Genomic DNA, 22,456 nt, shown 5'->3' on the forward strand with positions numbered 1-22,456 from the left:
TCAAGGACCATATTATGTCAACAGGGGGGAAGCCGGCTGCCCTGGAGTCGATCCTCTTCCTGATGGTGGAGAAGGCACAGGTCAACCTGGTGCAAGAGGGGGACGCCAAGGAGGGCATCTAGTACCTTGAAGCATGGTAACTCGAAGCAGAGCAAGTGGTGCTCGAAGTCGACAGGTTGGCTCAAGAGCCCTTCACACCTAGTCAACAGGGGGGAAGCCGGCTGCCCCGGAGTCGATCCTCTTCCTGATGGTGGAGAAGGCACAGGTCAACCTGGTGCAAGAGGGGGACGCCAAGGAGGGCGTCTAGTACCTTGAAGCATGGTACCTCGAAGCAGAGACAGTGGTGCTCAAAGTCGACAACAAGTCAGCTATCTCGCTCGCCAAGAATCCGGTCTTCCACGATCGATCCAAGCACATCGACTTGAAGTACCACTTCATCCGGGACACTGTGGAGACGAAGAAGATCGAGCTAGAGTTCGTGCCAACCGAACATCAGCTCGCCGACCAACCCCCTTGGTCCAGTCCGCCTTGCGGATTTGCGCTCAAGCATCGGCATGGTGGATGTGTAGCCAAAACTCAAGCCTAGGGAGTGATTGTTAGGTAGGCTTGTGTTTCCAGGGAGTGTCGTGTTCCCCGGAAGTCGACACGATAGGCCGGCTTCCCGAAGGCAGCAGTAACTACCGGCTTTACAGAGTAGGTATGGCATGGCATACTATATGTCATGAATAGTGCACATGACGTGCAAAACGTCATGCATAGTGCATATGACGTGTGTGACGTCATCTATAGTGGTCAGCGGCATGGTAGATGTCATGGACCCATCATATCGGAGTCCGATGTGATGTTACTTTCTGACTTCGTAATCACCCAAGTCCCTATAGAAAGAGCAGCATAGCAATGGAAAATGTGTGGCAAATCATTTCTCATTTTTCAGTCACCCCTTCCTCTCATCTACTCTTAGTTCATGCGAGTCATTAGTTTGGGCCAACAACAGCCATCACCCGACAACAACGACGACGGCAGCCCCGAATCCTCTCTCACCGTAGGTACAAATTTAATCCTCAATTCCTGGTTCTCTGTTCCAAATTCGATTCATCGTTCTAGTGAAGTAGCACATGTCGATTTGTTTCTCCACCCTCCCATGTTGTGACAATTTTATCCCAATGTTGTCACAAACTGTTTATTTTCTAAGTGGAGCCAGATGAGATGACATCATTCAGGAGGGCCTAGCATGTGTATGTATAAATAACTGGAAATAAAAATTTGGGTAACAAGATAGTTTAGATATTACCTAGTGCTTCAATAGTTGTAAACGTATTTTTTCTTTCAGTCTCCCAACGCTTCTTATCATTTTCATGCTGCTGGCAAATATTCTTCATCTGGATCGCTTGTTTCTCCAAGACTTGCTCTGTCGGTAATTATGTATTAGCATAATATAAAGATACAACATTTTTTAGTGAATTGCATTAATACATACCAAGATTATCAATCCTTTTTTGAAGCTCTATGTTTTGCATTCTCCTAGAGCACTCCACGGATTTCTCTATTCTTTGCTGCATTAATATAAACATATCATGTATCAGGAATGGTTAAGCATCAAATATTTAAAGGTCCAACACGTTGTCAATAGATTGACATGGATGGGTGAAGAACTCTCAACCTCCTTTGGCAGCGACGAGGCTAAGGCTGCAGGTAGAGCCGGCACGGGCGGCAAGCAGTGATCTGCACTTGGATTGCCACCCAAAGCCTTAGACACCTCTTGGTCATCAACCTCCTTTGGCAGCGACGAGCCTAAGGCTGGACTTGGAGCCGACACGGGCGACAAGCACTCATCCGCAGTCGGATTGCCGCCCAAAGCCTTAACAACTTTTTGATCTTCCTCGGTGAGCTGACACTTTTTGCTGAGGGGTCCTCCTCTAGCCCACTTCTCAGGGAAAAGCCATCCTTCATTTGACTTGGACTTTATGAAGAAGAATCGCTTATGCCACTCCATCTTTTCATGTCGACCAGTACGAATTTTTTCAGCTTTAGAGACTTTCATTATATCAGACTCTCTGGTTTTGAAGGAATAGTGATCTCTATCATCGTATTTATGACGTGACTTAAAAATGGAGAAGAAGTATAAAAAACTATCTACTGATGGTTTTAGCTGCTTTTCGTCACACTGAGTGAGAAAAGTTTGCATTGCTAGCCATCCGTGCTTCAGCAGCTGCGCCGGTGAGATTCCGAAAGCATTTACTATGCTTGCAATGAAAGGATGAAGCGGCATTGTGAATCCACTGTGCATCGTAGCCTCGTAAATGAGTATTGACCCAGGCTCCCAATGTGTCGTCGCAACGATTTCTTCTGGAAATGACTTGCAGAGAATATCCACCTCACTCTGAGTTAAAGATGTCTCAATGCCATGGAACAGAGTGCTTTCGTAGCTGCTTGAAGTTAAGAATATAGTTACATAAGCATCCATATAGTTTAAAAGTGCATATAAAAAAGATAATATGCAAAATAAAAACACACAAACTAAATTATTTTGTCTATTTATTGAATATACAATAAAAAGAATAAATCTGATTTTTGTTCTGTTAAATATGGAGGATATTAACTATCGACTTATTTGTGAGGAACATCTAACAAAAGCTGCAACTTGCAAGGAACACTATGAGAGTGCACGTGTAGTAGGTGGCACGTCAAATATATATATATATATATATATATATACCTTGGAGAGTTATGCCAAGCACTGTCACAATTGACTGGCGTTTCATCTGCTGTACTTTGATATTCTCCTCCCTGCAATGGTGAAAACAAAATGAGAGCGGAACAGTGAAAAAATGGACATAGAGACCAATGAGATAGCGGAAGGACGGGAGGCTCATTTCCCCCCTTCCTGTTCTCCTCCCCCTACAGTAACCTTGATCCCCCTACACCCTTGACCGGGCCGCCGATGGCCACTCCGCCGGAATAGCTGGCTAGAGTTGGTCTAGGTTTGGTTCCGGAGTAGTTTAGGTGTAGATCCTTAGGTCTTCTCAGTTGTTTGTGGCTGAATGCCACCGTTTGGGCGTATGCCTCGTAGAGGAGGCGGTGGTCCGGATCTCCGCCGCCGGATCCTGGCTGGTCTAGGGTTGCTGCTTGCACTACCCCTGCTCCTATGGTCGGAGGGAGGTGGTGCTGGGAGCGACGCCGTCTTCTTCTCGTTCCCAAGGTTGCTGCGAAGATGGAGCTCTCCAAGCCGGCCGTGGGGGCCGCCGATGGCCACTCCGCCGGAATAGCTGGCTAGAGTTGGTCTAGGTTTGGTTCCGGAGTAGTTTAGGTGTAGATCCTTAGGTCTTCTTTGTTGTTTGTGGCTGAATGCCACCGTTTGGGCGTATGCCTCGTAGAGGAGGCGGTGGTCCGGATCTCCGCCGCCGGATCCTAGCTGGTCTAGGGTTGCTGCTTGCACTACCCCTGCTCCTATGGTCGGAGGGAGGTGGTGCTGGGAGCGACGCCGTCTTCTTCTCGTTCCCAAGGTTGCTGCGAAGATGGAGCTCTCCAAGCCGGCCGTGGCGGCGAGGGGGGAGCCAAATCGGAGCTGCAAGGCGTGCTACTGCTTTTCTCCTGGCCAGCTGGCGAGGAGCTGAAGTGTGGTGTGCCGATTTTGGATCTGGGAGGGGGATCATGTCCACTCCGCCGATGCGGTTCGTGGTCGAGATCTGCTCGTCTGCAGCTTCCCCTGCATTGCCGTGGTGGCGAGAAGAGAAGCGGCGGAGGTGCGGTTGCGCCCCAAGCTCTGCATCAACGTTCGCCGGTGAGGTGCTATGGAGCTGATCGGTTTGAGCTCCTTTGTGGGGAACACACTGCGTCCCCTAGCGACGCCGTGATCTTTGGCCGACATGGCGGCCCTTCTTCTACCTCCAGATTAGAGTCCTAGTGCGCCACACACAGAGCCAAGCCCAACGCCAGGCCAGCCACAACCTACTACGGTGCCCTCCACGGTCCGCAATCCAGCGCCACCGTAGTCGTGCATCACCCCGCGCATGGACCTTGGGGGAATTCCTCGCTTAGGCCACCAAAAACCTCACCGCCACCCACCCCACTCCAGGTCGACGCACACGAAGGCCATCGTTGAACTTCTCGCCACGCCGGGGCATGTCTGCGACATCTGCTTGCGCTAAGAGCATAGCGCCACCCACCACGGAACGCCGAGCCCACCTTCGCACCATGGGGATCATCGGAGCTAAAGATCGCTGCCGCTGAGATGAAAGCATACGATGGCCTTTTCGCCCTGCCGATCCCGTCCTCTGTCCTCGCCGCCATTGCCACGCTGGTTGACCGCGGGCTGCCACAGAACATCGATGCGCCCACAACCACCGTGCGGCCGCCGGACACCCCTGTACTGGTTTAGCGTCGTTGCGCTGCCTTTCCTGTCAACCTCTTTGCTTATGGAGCACGGTCTTAGGATTATTTGCTGGAACGTGCACGGGTTGAACGCACGAGTCCGTCGCCTAGCTATTCGCACGCTGATCGACTCATCTGGTCGCACGATGTATGCTTCCAGGAAACAAAGATTGAGTTGATTTTCTCGTCGGTTGTGCTTGAGACGCTTGGCCCTTAGTTCGACGAATATGTGTACCTACCGGCTGTTGGCACTCGTGGTGGGATTCTGCTCGCTTGGAAGAGCCAGGTCGTGACGATCACCGACCCCAAGTTCTCCACAAACACGCTCTCTGTGAGGGTGACCGCGACTCGCCTGTCGCCTGCCTGGTGGATCACGATCGTCTACGGGCCGCAAGGCGACGCCGACAAGATAGCGTTCTTGCGCGAGCTACGCGATGTACGTGCGAAGTGCCCCGGACCTTGGTTGCTATGTGGTGATTTCAACCGCATATACCACGACGAGGACAAGAACAACGACAACCTGAACCGGAGGATGATGGCCAGATTCCGGCATCTTCTCAATGACCTTGCGCTCAAAGAGATGTACTTCAATGGGCGTAGGTACACGTGCTCGAACGGCCAAACACCTACGTTGGTGCTCCTGGACCGGTTCTTCTGCACCACCGATTGGGAGGATTCCCACATCGACCACCTCCGGCGCATGGCCTCTGTGGTCTCTGATCACTACCCGCTGCTACTAAACCCCAAAGATTATCGGTGAACATCTCTGTTTTGCGGGTAACAGATTATTGTTCTAAAATCAGGGCTGAGGAGTGGCCGATAAATTTAAGCAGCAGAGTATTTTGACAATTAATAAAGCATGGCCAACAAGAAAACGTAAAGCCAAAAATATCATGTCATACCTGAGAGAACTCGTCCAGTAGCAGAGGAGGACTGCACCATGCTCTAGTGAAGGACTCGATTGAGTAGGACAGCGAACGATCTCTCAAGCTAGTAAACCATGTGCGTACATAGGAAGGCAGTAGTCTAATCATCATCCCATACAATGACCCTGCAAGTGAGGCCATTTGCAAAACCCCAACAGGCCAAAGAGATTCCACATATGGCAGCAGTGAACATGTAGTGATGGCACCCTTAGAAGCTTCGGCAGCAGCTCTTGCTTCAGGCATGAGTTCAACATCTTTTTTCTTCCCGCTAGGTGCAGCAGTCTTTAATGGGATATGCTGGAAAATGCAATCCAATATGCTCGGACTAATCTTATCTTGTACATACTGAAGTACTTTTTCCCTGGTAGCAGATGATAGTGGCAGTAACTGCAGGTGGGACAACACCAATGCCCAGGCAACAAAGACATTAACCTAGTGAGTGAAAAAACAGGACATTAGCACATAAACTAAGAAATACAGCTGAAATGAGATATAGCTAAATTTAAATCACAATTATATTATACCCTTTCTAGAGCAACCAGATCCGTTTTGACCAGTTCAGAAGTAGGCATCTCAATCAAGGCCGTTAATTCATCTCTGAGGTATAGGGCCTTCTCGGAATCTGGTATCGACTCAATATTTTGACCCACTTCAGACTCCTGAGATGACAAAGGGATTTCTCCTATTTCTCCTACAGATGACCCTTTGACTAATGAAAGTTGACAGAGCGGCTCAGACATAAGTAGAGAGTATGCTGCAAACTGTAGATGAGATATTGGCTCTGAGGAGAAAAGAATTGAATATAGTCCATTGACGGGTTCCTTGGTAAGCCCCCACAGTTTCATGGAGTCCAGTGCAGATCTTCTAATCTGTGGTGAAGCATCGATGATGAATGATGCCACTAGCTCCCAGAAATGCAGATGATCCACACGACTTGAAGCTATGATGGATGAAGCCTCTTCACTACACGATCCCGCAATTGCTTCTGAAACACCAGAAGCCAAGAACAAACGGAGGATATTCTCCATCATCTTGTCATTACTCTCTGCATACTCCCCTGACCTAATAAGCTGCAGATTTGGGGAATTATCTGTTTCATGGAGATTGTCAACAAGGTTGAGGTGGCACAGTGTAACCAAAGCGGATTCAGCAAAAGTAAATGTTAGGTCTTCCATAGTGCAAGCTATCAATTTAAGCTTCTCCAAGATATCTTGAGCGGATGTCTGGTTTACCGCAGCATCATTGATGTTGTCTGTCATTTCTTCAACAAGTAATACAGACGATTCTATCCACTTACGTAGAATATGGAACACAAAACACCAATCAGTTTCACCAAGTTTTGTCCAGCAATAACCAACCATAACTGCTGTTAGTTTCACTCCCAAAAGTTCAACAGTTTTTGATAGGATAGTTTCCCTAGAGGACAGAGATGGATCTGCGCTACCATAGAAAGTCTGGTACCTCGAAAACAAAGTAAGCAGTAATGATGTTTCTGCATCGCTGATCTCACGTTCAAACTTAACTATCAGTTTTGATGTTCCTCCTGTTATCTTCAATGGGAAGCAAGATAACACCACTTGCATCCAATCCTCGATATCTGACAAGGTAACAGATGACATATTATCTGATTGTAAAAGCAAATTACAGTAGTATAATTTGTGAGAATTAGAATGCAGCCTACCTTGTTGTGCTACTTCCCTTGGGCTCGATGACAAAGAAGAGATGGCTTCCTCAAGCCAACTCAATATGCTTTTCCCCAACAAATCAGTGCACGGAGAAGCTTCATTCAATCTCACTTTTTCTGTCAAGGGCTTGATGATTGTACTCATGACAAAGGGAAGAGTCCTTAAACATTTTCTATTTACTGCTGAACCAATAAGAAGACTACTCCGTAGCTGTTCAAAAAGTACATGTGCATCGGATTCTCTCAAAACAGATTCCTTGGTGTAAGCAGTAAATAACAAAGCCACAAGAGAACGCAGAAAACGATCTTGAATTTTCTCAATCTCACTGTCAGAGAGGTGCCAAGAATTGAACAGTGCCCAGTCACTACTCTCGTGCATAAGGGCCCCTTCTAGCAATGTGTCAAGCAATAGGGACACGAAGCTGACCTCAAGACCTGGCTCTGTTTTCATGTACTGAACAAGAGAAGGTAAGAATGTGCTAAATGCACTTCCTCCTTTCCAGTTCCAAGTGCAAATCATCTCTGCAGCAACCCATGCTCTAGAGAAGGAAGAAAGAGGTGCTAAAATCACTTCACCAAAGCTGAGGTTTAGGACAAGCTTGTCAACAAAAGCAACGAACCGCTGATGTTTAAGTTCCTGCATCAAAAGAATTAACCATGTTAAGCGCATTTATTTCATTGCACAATAGTAATACAACAGTATAGTAATGGCCAATTCTTCACAAATTTTGTGCAATTCTTCTGTCAATATGTAGCTGTGAGCCTGTGACATGGCAAGCAAACTTATACTGTTTTATTTTATTATGAATTTTTTATTCAAGCTTTTATATTCTGCATAAGAATATTTAATTATGTATTCCTTCAGTCAAATTTTGTGTGGGTTCGTTTTTTATTTTCTGAACATGTTGCAATTAATTAAGGAAGGAAAAGATAATGAGGCTAAGACTCATCCTGCCATCTCTGGCCTAGCCCTGCGCACAGCCCCGCATGGTGTCAGGCATGATATATATTGTTAAACGGAATTTCACAACTCAGGCATCCGGAGCCACAAATAGTTATTACTCCCCCCCGTCCCAAAATATAAGGCGTATAAGTTTACTTATAGAAGTCAGCATCTTCTAAGTTTGACCAAGTTTATACAAAAACATATGAACATCTAGAATACTAAATCAGTATCAATAGATTCACCATAAAGTATATTTTCACAATATGTTTATTCAATATTGTCGATGTTTATATTTTTTCGTAAATATTTGGTCAAACTTAGTTGGGTTTGACTTTTGACTAAACTTATACGCCTTATATTTTAGGATGGAGGGAGTACATATCAACTAGAATATTTCCTGGCTAAACAATTCTAAATAGGTAAGTGCTATTTCTGGTTAATGCACAGAAATGCAATTCTTAGAACAGAAGATATTTAAATGAGAGAGAGCATGCTATTGTAGATGAGAACTGGAGCATGGCTAGTAATAAGTGTGCAAACAGAAATATGCACTAGTGCTGGTGGGATGGAGGTAAAAAGAGACAGATTCTTACAGTTCCATCTGTTGTAAGCGGCTCGCGTTGGATCTTCACTGATGCATGGCCATTCTGTAAAGAAGGTTTCACCCAGAGCGGCCAATATTCTCCCTCAGATAACAAAGCATCAAAAAAGCTTTGCAACTTTATGTGATCAAGACAAATGAGTCTCAACATGTCCACCACCCACTCAGAACATAAGACTGCTGTCCTATCAATAGGCAAGTCTACCGTGTCAAATACAGCATACCTGACAGACTGAGCTAGAATATTCACCAGCTTATTCAAAGTGCCTGAATGAAGGTCGTTCCAAAAGGATGGAATTAAGCTTTGGCGAAAAGCATGTATACGTTCTGCAAGGTTAGCCTTCAGATGTACTGTTTCATCCAAATGATCATCTGAAGTATTGCACATCAAAGCCTCAACATTGATTTCTTCCTTATGACCTTTCAAATCACTCTCTTCTGCAAGAACTAAAGCCATGCTGCATTCCCATTCGATGATAAACAGAGCAGACAGAATATGAGAAAAAACAGAATATTCCTCATGTGTATTTAGGGCAAACAAGCTACGCTCGAGAACTTGAAAAGCAAGCTGAGCTATCTCAAGGTTTGCTGACAAGGATTGTTCCCCTAGAATCTTGGAATGCTCATGTTCCATGGGCAACAACAGAAAACGTGAAGACTTTGTCCACTCAAAAGTTGATGTGATGAGTACCGATGCCAAAGACTTCAAAATGGATCCACGAATTTTGCAAACAGCCTCAGCAGAAAGAAAACAAATTTGATCATCTTGACTGGAGCCACCAAGTGCAGCACTACAATTTCACATATATCATAAAGTTCAAGTCAAGCCCACATCAGCTATGTATTTCAAGGAACAGTTTCAACTATTGGGTAATCAAAAAGAACTATAACTATTGGCTACTAAGCCCACGTCACTTATACTTTCGATAGAAATTTGAAGAAACAACTAGTCCACGGAATGTGTGAGCAAACAAGAAAACATATGATAGAGCAGATAAAGTTAGACGTGCATACCATAGAAAATGTACATGAGAATCTGTAGCAGGCAGATCACAGAAGACAGAAACTGCAACAGAATCCAATAGATCATGTCGCCAATGTTCTGGCAGGGAACCACTTCTCTGCAAATTTTTCATCTTTCCACCAGCAATTCTTTCTCTGACTTTTTGAAGTATAAGTGTGAGCAGTTCAAATTGGTCTTTAGTGTGTGAGATTTTATGATCGACAGATTGCTTTTCTTTAGCTCTAGTTTGTTTGATGATCAAACACCACTGGTCAAAGAAGCACTCTTCTTGAATTAAAGAAAGCAATAAATCAATCTTTGAGCTGCAGGTGCTATACTTCCCATCCAAGCACCAAGGGACAAAATCAGCATCGAATAAACTCAGATAAGGCTCAACATATGATTTCTCACTGAAGGCACCAAGCAGAGTAGAAGATAGTATCTTCATGGCTTCTTCATTGAAAACATTAGGAACATATTTGACATAACTTGTAAGCAGAGTATATGTAGCCGACCGTATAACAGCACTTTTAGACCTCAGAAAATTAATAAAATATTTATGCATAGAAAGTGCAGCTTCAGCAGAAGACAATGTGGCAGATCGAACTTTTGAATGACTTTTGCTTTCGGTATTCATACTGTCACCGCCATCACTTTGTAATTTTACTCCTAACAAAATGTCAATAAGAGTTGCCATTGCTAACAGTGACGATGATATCACCTAACACAGGGAGATAGAAAAGTCAATGGCAGGTACTAGAAGCACAGTAGACATTTACAGATAAATGACATGTGAAGAACAATAATTATATCCACAACTAAACATAATGAATGCTCTTAAAAAATTATATAACTATTGACTATTTCATTTCATAGTGTGAAGTCCCTTTATAAGAAGGTATGGCACGCAATGTAAGTATGTAAATACTATCACTCTAATATATAAGCATCGGTGAGGCTACACTGAGCAAAATAAACTAACAAACCAACGGTCTGAGTGATATGTCCTAGTACGTACTCTTGGAAGGAACCTTGAAATCTTACTAAAACAAGGACCTGTGTGCCAACCAGATCAAATTGCTCCAAATTCACACGGTTAGAGTTGGGTTGCCAACAAGGGTGATGGCCCATACCGCAGGGTGCAGTTTGTTGCCAGGGAAAATGATTTTTTATTTTGATTTCCCACAGACCTTGCTCGGTCTGGCTGGAGGAATAGCATTCTATGCCTCCGTGCATGCAAGGAAGAAAGTGCAGTAAAATTTGGGTTACCCCTTTCCCCCTGCTGCAAGCCACTCATGGTGACCGTGGAGTAGCGCAGCGTCTCTACGCGCATATAGATTCGTAGTAATGACAGGAAGCAGCAGAAGTTGTGAATGATGCATCTAATGCTAAATACACTCAAGCAACAAATTGAGAGCACAATCGACTACCACAAAACCAGCCATAACAAATCTAAGAACAATTTTGCACAGCACAAAGAGCACACACAGGTCTATCTGTATAACAGATTGCACGCACACTAATCAATCTTCTTTGCAAGGTTGCAAAAGTGATCAATTCATATAGCAGCTTAAGATTCTTTAAATCGGACTACATTCAGAACAAAACAGGTTAAACATGAAGATAACTGATGAAAAAATTGCATGTCAGGTTAAGACCATAAACATACCCTCTCATGCATATCTTCCAATTCATCCATCGGTGTAACCTTGTCAGATAAGGCTTGTGTTGTTAACTTAAGATTCTCATTTAGGTACAGAAACGTCTCCTTCACACATAGCATTAAGGCATCCATCCTTCTGTCTGATTGTGGGAATGCTGCCTACAAACAGATAAGAAAAAAAGTTAGAAAGTCATACGAGCATCGGTACCGGTTTAAAGGTGACTATATGCTTTTTATGCTCAGGCCACAGCGGGTCTTAATTATATGGTTTTGCACATGGTTTTAAAGGCGTCGCCTAAGCGACGCTTAAGCGTCAGAGCGCTCCAGGAGGCCAAGGCGTCGGCGTCGCCTTTGTTTCCTGTCCAAGGCGTCCAGAGGCGTCTCTGAGGCGTCCAGAGGCGTCGCCTAGGCGCAAAAATGGCCGCTTTGCAAGAATCTGGACGCCTATGTCATTTGGGCGGGAAACGAAATTTTTGGTGGGAAGGAAAACTGGAATCTGGCTGGCTAGGAGGGAAAGATGCCATCTAAAGGGGAAAGAGAGGGAAAAGAGAGGGGAACTGACTAGAAAAAACTATCTGGAGAGAAGAGACAGAGGAGTGAGCTCCTCTCACACGTCCTCCCCAGCTCCGGCCAGATCTGCTGCTGCTCCCCCATCTGCCGGCCTCCCCAACTCCGGCCAAGCTTGTGGCCAAGCTTCTGGCAGCTCCTCCCACTGGTACAGCTTCTCCTCCCCCTGTGCAGCAGCTTGCTTTGCTCCCAAAATGCTACCATGGATGACTTTGATGATCACTTTTGAGACTTGGGATTGAGAGTGCCAGCCTTGCTTATGATTTTATTGTGTTATGTGGAAGTGGAACCTAGTTTATGTTGTTGTGAACCTTATTTATTGTGTTCTCTGGTTGTGTACCACACTACCAGTAGACCTATTTATGTTCTGGACCATTTGTCATGTAATATGTAATGCACTGCTGTTTGCCTGTTTGTTATCTTTTTTTGCATTTGGAGGCTCATTTACTCTCTGTTTGGTGGTCTGTTAAGACAAGTTCTAACCATATATTCTCATGTTTATGCAGATTTCTGTTGTGGAAAGAAGAAATGGGGAAAAGGATGGAAAATATGGATGCTATGTGGCCAGCAAATTCCAGGTTAGTTCATTTGCCCATCCCTACCTAGCTGGCGCCTTGCTTCCAGCAACAGCCTCAAAGGCGTCGCCTTGCAACGCGCCTTGAACGCCTAGGCGTTGAGGCGCCCCCCCCTCGCCTTGGGACGCCTGGACGCCTTTAAAACCATGGTTTTGCAGGTTCACATGTTACAGCACACTACATCAAAGATGTTCTAAAATTTCTAAAATCTGCAAGTTATCTCAAATGATATGGTGCACACAGCACCTATGCTCATATAATCACACTTTAAGAACGTGAACGCATTTACTTCTTTATGTATAAACAGGTCAGTATAACAAACCAACATAACACATTCCTCAAGAGCAAAATACAAGTAAACTAACAAAAATTATATGAACAGCAGACTAGGCCAACATGCCCTAACTATGTTTTAAAATGAGCTTAATTAATGCTACTGCATCAAGGGAAAATATTTTGTAGTTGATTGGCTTTAGGTTTTAGTTCTTCCAAGCTAGTGGGTTTTAGTTTACAGCAGAAAATCATCCCGGATGAAAATGAATGCAAAATCCAGATGGAGCTCCTGTTGACAATGACTTGCAGGCAATATCATCAACCAGACAAAGGAATAATCATAATACGCACCTCAAATGAACGTCGGCCAGCCTGTGCAACCTCAGTAGCAGGGTCAAACTGAGAAAACCACCAAGGACCCATCAAAGACTTGAGATGTGGAGCTAGACCCTTCCTGAAAATTTCAGTTGAAACATGCATGACCATTATTGATTGACAGAATTTGCAAAGTACGATTACTCTGTTTCTAGATATTTTGTCGCTTTTGTGTAAACACACATATATGTGATCATATTTTTCATGCACGCTGACCAAAATACCCCAGTAATATCTCAAGCAGAAGTAAGAATGTAGTGAAGATGGATAAATCTTACAGAAGGGAAATTTAGGAGAATGCACTGGGACTTCAATGTGTCAAAGTATTTAGAACACATCTTAAATAAACAACATCAAGTATTTGGAAAAGGAGGGAGTAAAATTAATTATAAGCATAAGGCCTTCAATAACTGGACCAAAAGCCACAACACAGTTAATAAAAAAGCAGTAAAGCACGGACTACGTGCATAACAGTTTGATGAAAGGAAATGTTCATACTTGACTGCGGACACTAGGCTAGCCATGGTATCATTAGTAGCACGACGAACGTCTCTGTTGTAGTCAAGCAGCAACCTCTTGTACTCGAATGCCTATAAAATAAAGAATTTAGATATTGCAGGTACGTACTTTCTGGAAATGGCATAAACATAACTTGAAATAAACCTAAGTATCACTACGTGAAAAAAGGGAACAAACTACTCAGAAAAACAACATCCTGTCACCAAAAGCTTTGAGCAAAACACTTAAGAAGTAACAGTGCATTCCGTCCTTCTATCCATTATTACCATATATACTCAATCTGGTTAAACGGATCAGAGAAGCAGATGTTAACCTACAGCTATGTTTAATATGAATTGAATGAAACAACATTACGTGTTGGAAACAAGACTACCATGGCAACTGGCATATTCCCATAGAAACATTACAGCTGTTGCTAAAGAATGAATTGAGGCCTAAAAAGAGCATCGCTTAATGCTCGGATGAGGACCACAGGAGTATAATGTTACTATGACAGGGCAAACGGAGCGAGTGAGGAAAATACCCATTGTGGTACTATTTGCACAACTTCCTCGCCAGGCTTTTGCGCAAAGAGCATAGAGAGCGTAGATAACGCCTTGAGCTGCATCAAAGAAGAAGAGAGAAGTGAGTGAGAGAATAATGAACCTTCAGATAGCATGATTTAGGCAACAGGGGTGATAAGAGCGGTAGCATGGTTGCCTCCAACAAGAATCGGTGTGAAGCACCAGACGATTTGAGGTAGCATGGTGTTGACGCGGTAGGTGCTTTACCAATTTATTAAATATAGTAATTAAGAAACATAAAACACGTCGTACGCTTCTGGAAAGGAAACAAAACTTGGTGTGCAGTGCAGTACCAGCCATATCTTCCTCACTAACTTAGAGGACAAACATGACTAAATTGCGCTTTTACGTTATGATTATACGGCGTGTTATGCTCTAGACAGTAGAATGGTATGCAGGCAATAATTGCTAGTGGATTTGAGGTACAAGTCACGACTGAGCGGATTGCAGTACTGTGCAAAGGCAGGGGCACCAAGGTAGAAAGAGATGGGGTGAGAAATGTGGGTGACCTTGGTTGTGGGATCCTTCCTCCCCAGCCTCCTCAGGTGCTGCAGCACCTCGGCATCCACGTCCTGGAAAAAATCGGCGAAACAGCAACGCATGAGACAGAGATTCCCGGTGATCTGAAGCGGAGCAAAACCCTAGCACGGCTACGTGGCAGCCAGCGAGCTCGGGTCGTAGCTAGGGTTTATGTGGGGGGAGAAGGAGAAGGGGACGTACGGGAGGCAGGCGTACGGAGCCGTCGGAGTCGGCGGCGGGCTCGACGCGGGAGGCGCCGTGGTAGCCCCCGAACCCCACGACGGGGACGCCGCTGCTGGACGCCCGACCCCTGCTCTTCCCCATCGGGCGGTCCTTCCTTCTGTTGGCCGCCGCGCCGCCGGAGTTTGGCCGGAGCTAGAGAGCGGGGAGGGAAAGGAGAGGGGTTCTGTTCTGTTTTGGAGCCGTGTGTATGTACTATGTGACTTTGGTTTGTGTTGGTTTTCGTCTGGTCCGTGCGTGCTACGAAACTCGCTGGAAATTCAAAGCTTTGGCTTAAGATATACTCCTGCTTCACAAATTTTGCAGAACTCCCTCTAGCTTCGTTTTCAGGTTTGTCTCGCTGTGTCACGCATTTGTGCAGGATGCAACGAATATTTGCTTTTTCCAAGGAAAGTGGTGAGCGTCCCCGAGGATCAAATCCTCCGATACCCCGGGTCGCTAGCTGTAGGATGCGCCTTGCATCACGGTCGGATGAAAGTCAACGACAGACTCCTTCTCCTTGCACGCTCCACCCCTTTTTGAGATGTGTCGGGGGGACCTTTGTATAAGTATTTTTAGGTCAAAACCATTAGGTAGGGCTTTGGATGGACGGCTATAGACGACCGAGGAGGGAAATAGGGGTGGTGGCGTGGCTAGGGGTGGGGCCCGCGCCACCTGCCCTCTTTCGGGCTTCCGGCTCCGTTTGCAAAGTTCCAGGACTCCAGAATGTTCATCTTTCCGAAATATTAATCCTTGAAAAAGCCCAAGTCCATTTAACTCCATATAGATCCATGAAAGAAAAGAATACACAAAATAGGGATTTCCTGTTCTGCCGAGTTATAACCAAAATAAGGGGATAACTGGAAATCCCAAAAACAATACATATGGAACATGGATATAACATTATATAAGATAGATATATGTGAGAATATGTGGCAAAAATCTACAAAGTTCATGTATGCATTTTACATGCATCACCGGCGCACCAAGATGCGTCGGCTGGCTGGTGGTGGTGCTTCTCCTATCCATGGAGCTTCGGTGGTTGGAGCCGGAGGGGGAAAGGAGTGGAGCTACAACATCCCTGCCTAATAAGCTCGAAGGTAAGCCTCAAGATCTAAAGGTCAAGGTCGGATCCCCTCCCTCTTCTCTATCTGTCTACCATCTCACATGGAGGTGTGAGCTAGAAGATGGAGCTAGAGGAGGAGGCTTGTGAAGAAGATAAAGATGCTTATCTATGGAGTTCATCCACGAAGGACAAGCTTGCTGACGTGATTTGTGACCACAAGAGGTTACTACGGGCTATGGTGTCCGGCTGGCACCACGGTCTCGTAGTCCTCCAGGCCGCAAGTGCCATTGCAGAGGATCTTAAGTTTCAACCTGGTGTTACACACTGACGGCGACCCAAGTTGCGTCGTCATCAACGGCAACCATGTTTGCATACCTCATTAGAGCAGCACAACACAGAAGAAGGACATGATTGAGTTTGCTCAATTTTATTAGATGTCCTTCTTGTAAAAGTAGAGGATTAAAGTGTTTTTTCTATTTCTTGCAGGGTCCTCTTTGTAAAAAAATATACCGCCGATTAATACAACTTACTGTTCAAAACAAAAGAACAAGGGTTTCTTCCATTTTGGGAAAAAGCAAGTCTGGTCCGGATTATTCATATTTGTTATGTAGTTTTTAGTTTGTTCTCTTTCATATTGTTTTTAGTAGACAGAAAAATATAGTAAATTGTATACCCAACAAAATCATGAGATATCCAATGTGCAACAGTGTACCAACCATCTGCTATACCAAATTACCAATCGTGAAAGCAGCCTAAATAGTTTATTGCGCCTAAATAGTTTATCACGTTACAACTAGAACTGCGATTTTACACACAAATAAAAACCTTACGCTAACCACTTCACCGACTTTTAGGTGAACCACTTTTAGAATCAACTCAGCAAAATCAATATTTAGTTACAAACAATTGCATAGATGTCATGGCGAGCATTAGATTATCATGCTTAAATCTTAACGGAATGAAGACATTAACATGTAGTTCTTCCGAACAACACAAGTTCAATGGATCTTTTGAAGTTTCACAAAAATAAAATTTAGTTTTAGGACGCTCCCGCCCTCTCACGGGGAAGTTGCCATGAAAAATTATTTTTTTGCGAAATACAGTACAGACCCAAACACTCACACATACGTACACACACTTACCCCTATGAACGCATCGCCCGTACACCCTAAAAGGGCTAAGACCCAGGTTTTACAGCAGAAGACAGAGAGGAACAAGTGAAGAACATAGTGGGTTTACATATGGGAGGCTAAAACCCAGTTTCCACCGTACACTTGAAAATCCAATGGTGTTCTCCCCCTACAATTTCAGTACTTTTAACATCTTATTAGGTTTTCTTAACTCTCTGATTTTTTTATTTGTACCTCGCTGGAGATGCTCCAACATTGACGCACTTGACATTGTCACGTGGCAGCGACTGTACATGGAGTTGCATACCTGGCGCACCTCACTCGTCTTCTTCTCTGCCACCGCCCACCGCTTCCCGTTTTCCCTAGCAACACGTGCACACCCATGTCGCGGTCGCCAGCCACAGCGCCGGCGAGCCAAATCTCCGCCTTGCGATCACCTCCAGACTCCAGCTAGCCAGCAGAGCCGTATTTCACCATGCCCTGTGCCCCTGTTGCACCGGACCAGCGAAGCTGCACAGGTGGGTGCCCCAAAGTTAGTCGTGCCAGCCGCATCCTGGCTGTAAGCCTCAAGCACAGATGACGCGGATTTCCCGCCTGAAAAACTCGAGCACTCTGAACGAGCTTATTTCCCCCCTCCTCCCCTCTCACGCGTGAACAGTGTTTTGAGAGTCCCTTGATACGTCTCCAACGTATCTATAATTTCTGATGTTCCATGCTTGTTTTATGACAATACCTACATGTTTTGTTCACACTTTATGATGATTTTATGCGTTTTTCGGAACTAACCTATTGACGAGATGCCGAAGTGCCAGTTTCTGTTTTCTGCTGTTTTTGGTTTCAGAAATCCTAGTAAGGAAATATTCTCGGAATTGGACGAAATCAACGCCCAAGATCTTAAAATTCCACGAAGCTTCCAGAACACCCGAGAGCCACCAGAGGGGAGCCCTGGGGGCCCCACACACCAGGCTGGCGTGGCCAGGGGTGGGCCGCGCCCCCCTATGGTGTCACCACCTCGTCAGCCCTCCGACTCCGCCTCTTCGCCTATTTAAAGGTCCCTGACCTAAATCTTCGATACGAATAAGCCACGGTACGAGAAACCTTCCAGAGCCGCAGCCATCGCGAAGCCAAGATCTGGGGGACATGAGTCTCTGTTCCGGCACGCCGCCGAGACGGGGAAGTGCCCCCGGAAGGCATCTCCATCGACCCCACTGATACGTCTCCGACGTATCGATAATTTCTTATGTTCCATGCCACATTATTGATGATACCTACATGTTTTATGCACACTTTATGTCATATTTATGCATTTTCCGGCACTAACCTATTAACGAGATGCCGAAGAGCCAGTTGCTGTTTTTTGCTGTTTTTGGTTTCAGAAATCGTAGTAAGGAAATATTCTCGGAATTGGACGAAATCAACACCCAGGGGCCTATTTTCACACGAAGCTTCCAGAAGACCGAAGATGATACGAAGTGGGGCCACGAGGTGGCGACACAGCAGGGCAGCGCGGCCTGGCCCTTGGCCGCGCCGGCCTGTTGTGTGGGGCCCTCGTGTGGCCCCCTGACCTATCTCCTCCGCCTACTTATAGCCTTCGTCGCGAAACCCCAGTACCGAGAGCCACGATACGGAAAACCTTCCAGAGACGCCGCCGCCGCCAATCCCATCTCGGGGGATTCAGGAGATCGCCTCCGGTACCCTTTCGGAGAGGGGAATCATCTCCCGGAGGACTCTTCACCGCCATGGTCGCCTCCGGAGTGATGAGTGAGTAGTTCACCCCTGGACTATGGGTCCATAGCAGTAGCTAGATGGTCGTCTTCTCCTAATTATGCTTCATTGTCGGGTCTTGTGAGCTGCCTAACATGATCAAGATCATCTATCTGTACTGCTACATGTTGTGTTTGTTGGGATCCGATGGATAGAGAATACTATGTTATGTTGATTATAAATTTATATCTATGTGTTGTTTATGATCTTGCATGCTCTCCGTTATTAGTAGAGGCTCTAGCTAAGTTTTTACTCTTAACTCCAAGAGGGAGTATTTATGCTCGATAGTGGGTTCATGCCTCCATTAAATCTGGGACAGTGACCGAAAGTTCTAAGGTTGTGGATGTGTTGTTGCCACTAGGGATAAAACATCGATGCTATGTCCGAGGATGTAGTTGTTGATTACATTACGCACCATACTTAATGCAATTGTCTGTTGTTTGCAACTTAATACTGGAAGGGGTTCGGATGATAACCTGAAGGTGGACTTTTTAGGCATAGATGCATGCTGGATAGCGGTCTATGTACTTTGTCGTAATGCCCAATTAAATCTCACTATACTCATCATATCATGTATGTGCATGGTCATGCCCTCTTTATTTGTCAATTGCCCAACTGTAATTTGTTCACCCAACATGCTATTATCTTATGGGAGAGACACCTCTAGTGAACTGTGGACCCCGGTCCATTCTTTTAATCGAATACAATCTACTGCAATACTTGTTCTACTGTTTTCTGCAAACAATCATCATCCACACTATACATCTAATCCTTTGTTACAGCAAGCCGGTGAGATTGATAACCTTATTGTTACGTTGGGGCAAAGTACTTTGGTTGTGTTGTGCAGGTTCCACGTTGGCGCCGGAATCCCTGGTGTTGCGCCGCACTACATCTCGCCGCCATCAACCTTCAACGTGCTTCTTGGCTCCTACTGGTTCGATAAACCTTGGTTTCTTACTGAGGGAAAACTTGCCGCTGTACGCATCACACCTTCCTCTTGGGGTTCCCAACGGTCGCGTGTTGTACGCGTATCAAGCAGATTTTCTGGCGCCGTTGCCGGGGAGATCAAGACACGCTGCAAGATGAGTCTCCACATCCAATCTCTTTACTTTGTTTTTGTCTTGCTTTATTTTATTTACTACTTTGTTTGCTGCATTATATCAAAACACACAAAAATTAGTTGCTAGCTTTACTTTATTTACTGTCTTGTTTGCATACTCTATATCAAAAACACAAAAAAATTAGTTACTTGCATTTACTTTATCTAGTTTGCTTTATTTATTATTGCTAAAATGGGTACTCCTGAAAATACTAAGTTGTGTGACTTCACAACCAGAAATAATAATGATTTCTTATGCACACCTATTGCTCCACCTGCTACTACAGCAGAATTCTTTGAAATTAAACCTGCTTTACTGAATCTTGTTATGCGAGAGCAATTTTCTAGTGTTAGTTCTGATGATGTTGCTGCCCATCTCAATAATTTTGTTGAATTGTGTGAAATACAAAAGTATAAGGATGTAGATGGTAACATTATAAAATTAAAATTGTTTCCTTTCTCATTAAGAGGAAGAGCTAAAGATTGGTTGATATCTCTGCCTAAGAATAGTATTGATTCATGGACTAAATGCAAGGATGCTTTTATTGGTAGATATTATCCCCCTGCTAAAATTATATCTTTGAGGAGTAGCATAATGAATTTTAAACAATTGGATAATGAGCATGTTGCCCAAGCTTGGGAAAGAATGAATCTTTGGTAAAAAATTGCCCAACCCATGGACTGACTACTTGGATGATCATCCAAACCTTTTATGCAGGACTGAATTTTTCTTCGCGGAACCTATTGGATTCAGCTGCTGGAGGTACCTTTATGTCCATCACTCTTGGCGAGGCAACAAAGCTTCTTGATAATATGATGATTAATTACTCTGAATGGCACACGTAAAGAGCTCCACAAGGTAAGAAGGTAAATTCTGTCGAAGAAACCTCTTCCTTGAGTGATAAGATTGATGCTATTATGTCTATGCTTGTGAATGGTAGGACTAATGTTGATCCTAATAATGTTCCGTTAGCTTCATTGGTTGCTCAAGAAGAACATGTTGATGTAAACTTCATTAAAAATAATAATTTCAACAACAATGCTTACCGGAACAATTCTAGTAACAACTATAGGCCATATCCTTATAATAATGGCAACGGCTATGGTAATTCTTATGGGAATTCTTACAACAATAATAGGAACACACCCCCTGGACTTGAAGCTATTCTTAAAGAATTTATTAGTACACAAACTTGAAGAAAAGTTTGGGAAAATTGATATACTTGCTTCTAAAGTCGATAGTCTTGCTGCTGATGTTGATCTTTTGAAATCGAAAGTTATGCCTAATGAAAATCATAATAATAAAATTGTTACTACAGCAAATGCCATCCAAGTTAGAATTAATGAGAATATAAGATTGATGGCCGAATTACGTGCTAGGTGGGAGAAAGAAGAAAATGCTAAAGAAGATAATATAGCTAAAGTTTGGACTATTACCACCACTAGAAATGCTAATGCTTCACATGTTGCTGCACCTCCTACTAATAATGGTAAAAGAATTGGTGTTGGCAATGTTTCCACTTCTAATGCAAAGCGTGAAAAACTACCTGAAACTGCTAAAACTGCTGAAACTGCCTGTGATAAAATTGCTGAAATATTTTCCAACATTGGGGATAATGATCCCATTGCTTTAGATTATAATGGTTTGGATTTTGATGATTGCCACACCTCTGAAGTTATAAAGTTCTTACAAAAACTTGCTAAGAGTCCTAATGCTAGTGCTATAAATTTGGCTTTCACGAAACATATTACAAATGCTCTCATAAAAGCTAGAGAAGAAAATTTTGAATGCGAAGCTTCTATTCCTAGGAAGCTAGAGGATGGTTGGGAGCCCATCATTAAGATGAAGGTCAATGACTTTGATTGTAATGCTTTATGTGATCTTGGTGCAAGTATTTCTGTCATGCCTAAGAAAATTTATTTGGATGTTAATCTTGCTGATCATTCTACAAAGAAACCTTTGGGGAGAGTTGATAATGTTCGCATTACCGTTAACAATAACCTTGTCCCCGTTGATTTTGTTGTCTTGGATATTGAATGCAATGCATCTTGTCCCATTATATTAGGAAGACCTTTTCTTCGAACTGTTGGTGCTATCATTGATATGAAGGAAGGTAATATTAAATATCAATTTCCTCTCAAGAAAGGTATGGAACACTTCCCTAGAAAGAGAATGAAGTTACCTTTTGATTCTATTATTAGAACAAACTATGATGTTGATACTTCGTCTCTTGATAATACTTGATATACACTTTCTGCGCCTAGCTGAAAGGCGTTAAAGAAAAGCGCTTATGGGAGACAACCCATGTTTTTACTACTGTTCTTTATTTTATATTTGAGTCTTGGAAGTTGTTACTACTGTAGCAACCTCTCCTTATCTTATTTTGTTGCATAGTTGTGCCAAGTAAAGTCGTTGATAGTAAGGTTCATACTAGATTTGGATTACTGCGCAGAAACAGATTTCTTTGCTGTCACGAATCTGGGCAGAATTCTCTGTAGGTAAATCAGAAAATTATGCCAATTTACGTGAGTGATCCACAGATATGTACGCAACTTTCATTCAATTTGAGCATTTTCATTTGAGCAAGTCTGG

General features: G+C 44.1%; 1 protein-coding gene across 5 annotated transcripts in view; it reads right to left on the bottom strand.

Moving 5' to 3' along the window:
- LOC127324220 (E3 ubiquitin-protein ligase listerin) overlaps window positions 1-15,018 on the bottom strand; it is a 36,476-nt gene extending 21,458 nt beyond the window's left edge. For 3 of the 5 annotated variants that reach the window (XM_051352215.2, XM_051352213.2, XM_051352217.2), the window contains exons 1-15: window positions 14,787-15,018; window positions 14,576-14,638; window positions 14,027-14,104; window positions 13,483-13,574; window positions 12,961-13,063; window positions 11,201-11,353; window positions 9,543-10,252; window positions 8,521-9,319; window positions 6,979-7,618; window positions 5,822-6,894; window positions 5,274-5,729; window positions 2,717-2,787; window positions 1,661-2,429; window positions 1,478-1,553; window positions 1,292-1,408 (exon numbers count right to left, since the gene is read on the bottom strand). In XM_051352215.2, coding sequence (XP_051208175.1) covers window positions 1,292-1,408; window positions 1,478-1,553; window positions 1,661-2,429; window positions 2,717-2,787; window positions 5,274-5,729; window positions 5,822-6,894; window positions 6,979-7,618; window positions 8,521-9,319; window positions 9,543-10,252; window positions 11,201-11,353; window positions 12,961-13,063; window positions 13,483-13,574; window positions 14,027-14,104; window positions 14,576-14,638; window positions 14,787-14,909 — 5,323 coding nt within the window. In that variant the 5' untranslated portion in view covers window positions 14,910-15,018. The remainder of the gene's footprint in view (window positions 1-1,291; window positions 1,409-1,477; window positions 1,554-1,660; window positions 2,430-2,716; window positions 2,788-5,273; window positions 5,730-5,821; window positions 6,895-6,978; window positions 7,619-8,520; window positions 9,320-9,542; window positions 10,253-11,200; window positions 11,354-12,960; window positions 13,064-13,482; window positions 13,575-14,026; window positions 14,105-14,575; window positions 14,639-14,786) is intronic. The other 2 variants (XM_051352214.2, XM_051352218.2) reach the window with 2 other exon arrangements.
- Between the last annotated feature and the right edge of the window lie 7,438 nt (window positions 15,019-22,456).

The sequence above is a fragment of the Lolium perenne genome, chromosome 5 (assembly GCF_019359855.2).
Source record: "Lolium perenne isolate Kyuss_39 chromosome 5, Kyuss_2.0, whole genome shotgun sequence".
NCBI lineage: Eukaryota > Viridiplantae > Streptophyta > Magnoliopsida > Poales > Poaceae > Lolium > Lolium perenne.